Source organism: Panthera tigris, chromosome D2, assembly GCF_018350195.1.
Source record: "Panthera tigris isolate Pti1 chromosome D2, P.tigris_Pti1_mat1.1, whole genome shotgun sequence".
In the NCBI taxonomy this organism is placed as follows: Eukaryota; Metazoa; Chordata; class Mammalia; order Carnivora; family Felidae; genus Panthera; species Panthera tigris.
This window is the reverse complement of record NC_056670.1, coordinates 31,998,113-32,006,242: the sequence shown is the minus strand read 5'-3', so window position 1 is coordinate 32,006,242 and position 8,130 is coordinate 31,998,113. Positions and strand designations below refer to the sequence as shown.

At 43.9% G+C, this 8,130-nt stretch overlaps 1 protein-coding gene across 2 annotated transcripts in view; it reads left to right on the top strand.

Moving 5' to 3' along the window:
• Positions 1 to 1,343: 1,343 nt before the first annotated feature.
• The window catches only part of LOC102948682 (prosaposin), a 33,211-nt gene continuing 26,424 nt past the window's right edge, over positions 1,344 to 8,130 (top strand). For both annotated transcript variants that reach the window (XM_007095719.2, XM_007095717.3), the window contains exon 1: positions 1,344 to 1,456. In XM_007095719.2, the coding sequence (XP_007095781.1) occupies positions 1,417 to 1,456 (40 nt within the window). In that variant the 5' untranslated portion in view covers positions 1,344 to 1,416. The remainder of the gene's footprint in view (positions 1,457 to 8,130) is intronic.

Below are 8,130 nucleotides of genomic sequence, written 5' to 3'. Positions count from 1 at the left end.
CCTCCATTGCGTTTATCTGGCGACTGGGGTGATCGGCCTTGTGCTTGTGCCCGGACCTAAGAAGGCAGCAGATGAGGCAGCCATGCAGCCATTTGACCACTGAGGCCAACCAGTGAGGCACCCGATTTAGATCAAATCTCGTCCCAACTTTACTCAGCCCTCTTATGTCACCTTCTGTGGTGCACACTTCCCAGTTAGCTCCCCAGTGGGAAGTAAGAACTGCAGTGTGGGGGTGGGGGTGGGGGCAAACCAAAAGCTCTGAGACTTGTCTGTGGCCTGTTCCTAAGAGAGTACAGATTGTCAGAGGCAGATGGAACCTTGGGTTTGCTCCCCTGTGGTCAGGTGTGACCTTGGATAAATGTCTTTCCCTCGCCTGGTCTCAATTTCCCCTTTACTACAATGAGGGAATGGGACTAAATGACCTTTCAGCATCTGTCCTAATAGGCTGAGATTTCCCTCCTTTCCTTCCCTTGGGCTAGTAGGCACTCCTTTGGGAGAGGGCGGGGCCGGATCATCTCCCTGCTCAGAATTAGACTGGTAGCCACAGGTAGAGGGCAAGTGGTTTTGTGCGGGCCACCTGGGCCTTTCTTATTTTCAAGCATACGATGAATATGGAGGGTTGCACAGCGTGGGGCTCTGGCTGATGTACAGCCAGGCTCTCAAATTCAGGCTTCACTTCTTGTTCCCTTCTTCAATGGCTGAGGCACTTCTTCTCCCCCATCTTCCCCTCCACCCTGGCCAACTCCAGGACAAACAATGGTAGGACCTCGGGCGGGACTGTATTTAATACTGAAAACCAGTCTGTAGGTCATGAAGAGAAGAGATTGTGGATATGACATGTTAAGAGGGAAAATCGAGGTCCAGAATGAAGCCGCACACCGGCCCCAGCCAGGTAAATATATAAACATCATTTAAGAGACAATGTGGTGGGGTGCCGAGTTTGCATAATGACCTTGAAAGCTTAGATAAAGTCATTAACCTTTTTGAGTTTGGATTCTCACCTGAAAAATTGAATAGAAATTTATTTCTACGTAATTTCTATAATAATGGAAAGCGGTACCTCACTGAAAAAATGTGAGGCTTAAAATATACACATAAAGTCTCTAGTATTGACTTATTCAAGTACTAGTTTTCTTCTCGAACGACCTCTCCTTTCCCTTCCACCACTTGTTTTTCCCCCTCCCGTCCCATCCGCCCTCTCGTCCCATCCCCCCTCTCGTCCTCCTTCCACCTGACCCCCTCCAGTCGCGCAGGCGCCCTGCGCGTCGCTGAGTCAGGCTGCGGGGAGAGCGCAGACAGGCCTGGCCGGGGCGGAGCTTGCGCCTGCGCAGTGCGCAGCTTTGGGGCGGGGCAGGTTTATAGCCGCTGAAAATCAGCTGACGCTCCGCATTGCAGACTGCGGAGTCGGGCGTCGTCATGTACTCTCTCTTCCTCCTGGCCAGCTGCCTGGGCGCGGGTAAGCCCTGAGACCACCCCAACCCCGCCCCAGTCTGGGGAAGGGGTTCCCCGCAGAACGCTATCCACCCGTTCTGGAGCGGACCTTCTCGGGCCTCGGCCCTCCTCTATTGGGGTTGACGAGGGGCGCTCACTGCGCAGGCGCTTGCGCAGCGCAGATAGCTGCGGGGCGGCGGAGGGGCTATGGGAGGCGGCTGGCAGACCGGTCTCCTAGAAGCCCCCGGGCCCGCCACTAAGGGCCGGGGCGAGTGGGCTAGGCGGGCAGGACGGGAGAAGTAGTATCTCCCTCGGGGTTCGAGTTGGTGTCGCCGCGGCCTCCCCCCAGCTCTGGGAGTGGGCCTGGAGGGTGACCCCTCTTGCACCTGTGCTGTGCTTGGGCTGGGTGCACGTGATCGAGATGGCCTGGAGCCTCATCCATTGGGACACACTTAGGTCGTTGGCCTCAAGCTGCCCCAGTTTTAAAGAATGTTGAGGTTGCAGGAAGCACATAAGTATGTCATCTATGTAGATGTTTATCTTTACATAGATATTTTATTCTTGATCCTACGTCTTGAATCAGATGATAAGGGGTTTTGTGCGGATGATTTTGCAATGAAATTCACATTTCACCTCCTTTAAAATGTCTGGCACAGCCGCTGGCCCTTTTTCGCAGTGGCCTTTATTTTGGGGGAACATAGAAGTACGTGAGAACCTGTGCACAGGAATATTCTTACACTTGTTTGTTGCCCTTAAATAGTACTGATGGTTATTAAAATCATTGCAGGCTATTAAGGCAATGCTTGGGGACCAGCCGCGTGGCCTTCTGGAATTAGAAGGAGCCCTTCCGCCCTCCCCATGTTACTGTGACCTTTATTCCTCCAAACTCGTGCTCATTTTAAATCCTAGTAAAGGGAAATGAGTGAGGTTGAGTACTTATCAGACTTTTATAGTTTGATAGTTGTGGAGCCAGATTTTAGTTTATATACGGAGAGGATCCCAAGTCTGGGTTTTTTCAGGTAATGCAGCTGAAAGGAAAGGAAATACACTGAAAGGTAATAAACCCGACCTTTAGGGCCAACCTCGGTTTCTGTTTCTAGTTAACTGTAATCAGGAGCTTTCTTCCATTCTATCATGCAACTGTTAAGATTTCGACAAACTAATAAAATGGATGACAGAGTTGATGGAAAACCGAAGAAATAAGATACTTAACAGATGAAATAAATTGAAGATGTTTTTCTTCTGGTAGCTTTCAGCACCTCCCAGGAATGTGTCTTAACCTTAAACCACGCTCTTAAACTTGTTTTACTTGTAGGTTGTGAAAGGTGATCTGCTTATAAAGAAAGATACTTGATTTTATAGTCACTGAAGGAAATGTATTTCTCTCTGGGGTTGATCCTATTTGCTATTCCATCATCTGTGTAATAAACTAATACTAGTCTAAATTTTCTGCACTGATTGAGAACAATTTTTTGTTCAGTATCACAGTTCCTATTGGCAGTGAGTCACTCTTCACAAGACCTTTGTGAGTTCTGAATCATTCAAAAATCACTAGAAAGGGACTTGTTTCTTTTGAAGTGTAAAATCCTCCTTTGGTATACTTGGGAGTATGGTTAACCAGAATATTTAGTTAACCAAGAGACCCTCTTCCCTGAACACTTGAGTAAATGGGACCATGTTACAATTCTAGGCCTTATTCTAACCTTGCTGCCCGGCCTTTAGGATTATCCCAAGGTTATGAGTTTCTAGTGCAGTGGCGTCCTGTACTTCTAATCATGACCTGGTGATGGAGACCCTTGCTTTTGAGATTTTCGGACTCATCCAGTGGTCCTTCCTTTTCCCCCACCTGATAAAGAAAGTAAAGTAATGGTGTACCGAGAGAATTGGAGAGCATCTAATCTAACCTCTTGGTAAGGAATGAGGACACTGATGCGCCCCCAGAGCTGACTCTCCCAAATCATAGGCCGTGTACTGGGGAGGTCAGGATCAGAACCCAGGACTCCTGACAGTGCTTGCTCTTTCTGTAGCCTCTCATCAATACTTACCTTTTACAAACTTACTGGGTTGTAATTTGCATACCAGAAACATGCACATTGTGAGGTGTAGAACTTGATTGGTTACCACAGAGCGAACATAACCACCTTAAGCAGCCCTCAAGGTCAAGGGATAGAGAGCATCAGATCCCCTGTACCTCACCCATTCACTGCCTTGTCTCACTTGCTCCAAAGGAAACCACTCTGTTAGCTTCCAGCACCATAGATGTAAAAAATAACTGTTTTTGAACCTTTTGCAAATGGAGCCATGGTAAGGCATACTGTTGGGTGACTCCTGTGGTGGACAAAGACAGGGCCAGTGTTAATGAGGTGATGTGTGTAAAGCACGTGGCATGGTGCCTGGGGTGTGGTATGTGCTCAGTGAAACCTAGGTGCCCTGTTACTGTCACTTGGGTGGTGGCTAACCATGTGAATGGTGTTTGCCCAATACTGAGGAAGGTAGGCTCTCGGGGGATGTTAGAAGGTATTTTTATATGTATATGTACATGTATAAAATGCATATATATACATGTATGTATGTATATATACATATATGTATATATTATATATGTGTATATGTATATATACATATATGTATATATTATACATGTATATATGTATATAAAATGCATATATGTATATATGTATTATATATGTATATATATGTATTATATATATATATACACACACACACACACACACACACACATATGTATATAAATCCATTTGGAAGCTCATATTCATGATGATTCAAGACATGAGTTTGTGGTGTAGCCTGCTGAATATCAACACAACTTCAGTTCTCACCTGACAGGAATTTTGGATAAATCTGATTTCTCAATTTTCAATCAATAATCAGTTTTATTCTGAAAATATTAATGTTATTCATGAAAGGTTTATTTGTATTAACCAGGCAAGGATTTGTTAACTGCTTTACTTGCATTTGACAAGCCACATCCAGTATATTCTACAAGTTGGATTGAGTGATTGCATTTGACAAGCCACATCCAATATATTCTACAAGTTGGATTGGGTGGTCTGGATTTTTCTAGATCAGGGGAGGGGAACTTGTTCCTCCATTTTCTTGGTTTGTGAAACTGGAATGGCCAGACTGGGGCTTGACTAGACGGGGAGGAGGGAGGGCGGACAGGGTGCTGCTGGGGAAAGCACCTGATAGAGGCGTGGGAAGCTCTCTAAGCCAAGACTGTGCCACTTGGGCAAGTGTGTGCCAAGCTTTTGGAAACGGTTTTCTAGCATGGGCGTTCCAGATAGCTGGAAGCCTTGCTCTCTGGCTCTTATTTGGTTCTGCCATGAGAAAGGAAGGTCTAGATTCTCTTTAAATCAACAGAAAATACTAATTATGTTACCCTGCCTTTTTTTTTTTTTCTAAATAATTTTAAAATAATGGTGAAAAAGACAGTGATTGGGATGAAGAATTTGGCTGTTGCAGAAGTACTAGTTTGCTTTGCTTTTTGTTTTGTTCCATGAAATTCCAGAAAATAACCAGAATTATGTCTTTGGGTAATAGTTTGCGTACTGATAAATAATCTGTAAATTCCATGTTTTCTTTTGGAATTTGTAATTATAATGGGACTGAGATGATACCATGGAAAATAATTTTATCACATCACTGACAGCTGTACGACCTTGGTCAAGTTTCTTACACAGTGGTGCTTCCTCATCTGCAAGATAGGGTTACTGATCATTCTGATCTAATAAGGTTGCCGTGACCCTTTAGGACTTCACTCTGGAAGGATGTAGGTAGTACATACTGTAAGGTTGGCTGCTATACCACGAATGAAAACCATATCATGTTTGTCAGTGTTCCTGTACCTGCACAGGCGACTCTCCTCTGCCCTTGATTTTGTGATATCCCCTGGCTTCTTTCATTTCAAAGAATGTTTTAAATTTAATAAAACAATTAAATTGACTTATAAATATGTGTGCTGTATGTAATTACTGGGTCAGGAAAACAAACGAGGGTATAGGCAGTCAGCAGTTAAGAGGGGTGGAAGTCTATATGCTAGTTAGCTAGACTTGGTGTGTAGCTAGATCAGCCTTTATCAGCAGTCTAGCAGATCAGGGCCTGGTTTTGGTAATCTGAGTATTCATAATATAGGCCCGTTGTTACTAACCATCGTACCTGTTTTAAGTCCTCTCCTCTGGTTTCCCTGTCCATACATGGGGGCGAACAGTTTAGATGATAGCTGCACATAGTGAATAAGTCCAGTAGTGAAAAAAAATGAAGGGTAAAAAGCCCGTTTCCGTCCCACCAGTGTCCCCCAGACCTTTCCCAGAGACAGCTTGGTACTAGCTCCTTTAGGAGCCTTCCAGAGCAGCATATAATTGTGTGGGGTTCCCCCTTCTCGTTTTTTTTTTTTTTTTTTTTAACACAAATGTAAAAAAAAGGTTTTTATTTTATTTTTTTATAAAACAAGTATGTGATAAACATATTACACTGGCTTGGTCTTTTTCACATGTGGAACATTGTCGACATCCAGAAAAGTGGGAGAATAATTCGAATGAGCACCCATGTGTGCAATACTTGGTTAAGAAACCGGGCCTAACAAATCCTCCTCCCTTTGTAAAGCACCTTCTTGGGCTTGGTGTTTATCGTTCCCCTGTAGGTCTTTATCCTCTCATACATGTAAGTATGACTGGTATGTATTGGGTATTTTAAACATTGTACAAATACTGCATATATTCTTGGGTTATTTATTTTTTGGCTAGTGAGCTTCATTCATGTTGATAATGTGTGGTTCTTTCATTTTCACTACAGTATAGTATTTCATTTACATCATGTATACTCTGTTGCTAGACATTTAGATTATTTCTAGTTTTTTCTCTTAAACTCCTGTAAGTGTTCTTGTGCACATGAACAGGCATTTTTCTAGAGGATACACCTAGGAACAGAATTTCTGAGTTGTGGACTGTACATATTTTACTTTAGGAATTGCTGAATTCCTCTCACATATTTTGGCCATTTATATTCCCATGGTATAAGCAATTTTACTTGCATCAATAACATTTGATATTGTCGGACTTTAAACTTTGCCAGTTTTATAAAAGAGTGATTAAGTTTGCATTTTCATGCTAGTATGGATAGACCTGTCTTTTAAATTTCAGAATAATTTGAGATTTATAGAAAAATTAAAAAGATAGTGTGATGAGTTCCTATCTACTCTTCACCCAGCTTCCCCTATTGTTAACATCTTATGTATCCGCTATACATTTGTCACAAGTAAGGAGTGAACATTGGGACAGTGTCATTAACTACACTGCAAACTTCTTGTAGCCGTTAGCAATGTTCCCACTAATCTCAGAATCAAATCCAGGGTACCACACTGCAGTTAGTTGTCATGTCTTAATCTCTTCCTTCCTCCCAGCTGTTTAAAAAATAGTTACAGAGGGTTTCATTGTATTTTTTTATTTTTGTTTTAGAGAGCGAGAGAGAGCATGCGAGTGGGGCAGAGGGGCAGAAAGAGGGAGAATCCCAAGCAGGCTTCACACACAGCAGGGTGCCCATTGCGGTTGGGATCATGGCCTAGAGCGGAAATCAGGAGGTGGATGCTCAACTGACTGAGCCACTTAGGCGCCCCTGTATGAGTCAATTTCGTTAACCTCGTTGCTGGACATCTTTGTTTCTGAAAAAGTGAGATGAATCCTAATAACACTTCCAAATTTTAAAATTGAATCCTGGCCATATTTGGGCAGATGCTGCTTTTGAAAAGAAATTATTTGCATTAATGGAAATCTCATAAATGAGATTGAAGGAGATACTCTAGAAAGTTCTTCTGGCTAGTCTTTGTGGTGTCACTTATTACGGTAAAAAAAAAAAAATTCTTCAGTGGTAATGGGGTGCTCCCCTGCAAGTGTAGGCATTGGTACCAGAGGGTCCTGGGGCTTCCTGTCTCTCATGGGTTAAAACTTAATTTGTCTTGCAGGCTTGCACGTCACCCTGCCTTTGGCCACCTTTCAGGGCTCTTCTCCCTCTTCTGTCAGGTCAAGGCCGCTCTCCAGCCTCTGGTGCCTTACCGTTGCTTAGAACCTTTGCATTTTGGGTTCCGCCTGTCTGGAACATTTTCCTCCCGAGACAATCCATGTGGATTCCTCCCTCCACTTAGTTGTCTGCTCATTTGTTGGCTCGTCAGAATTCCTCACCGCGCTGTCTGCATGGCCGTGCTGTCCTGCTCTAGTCTTGTCTTCTTTTGACTTGGCTTCATTTTTCTTCCTAGCATTCCCCAGCGCCGGGCATTCTGTGGTGTGTATATCTGTCGTCTTGATCACTTGCCGTGTCTGCAGCATGTTTGAGTGTGCTCAGCCCATAGTAGGTGCTTAGCGCTGCTAAGTGGCGGTGTGGGGTGCGGCCGAGTAGACTTCAGCTCGGCCGAGTAGACTTCAGCTCAGGAGGCGCTGGTAGGTTAATGGTGTCAAGTCTTTATCACGATTAAAAAAAGTCTTTTATTTACTGAAAGTAGTTTTAGAATTGGTGTCTAGGGGTTGACAGATCAGTGACTTTGAGCTCAAGTGAAATGTTGACCATTATAATAGTTTATGTCCAGATTAGGGGGACCCTCAAGCCTGTTAGGATATTATTACGTGGCGGGTAGGGACATAGGAACCTAACAACTTACATACCCTGTGGTTAACAGAACTTAGATAATCC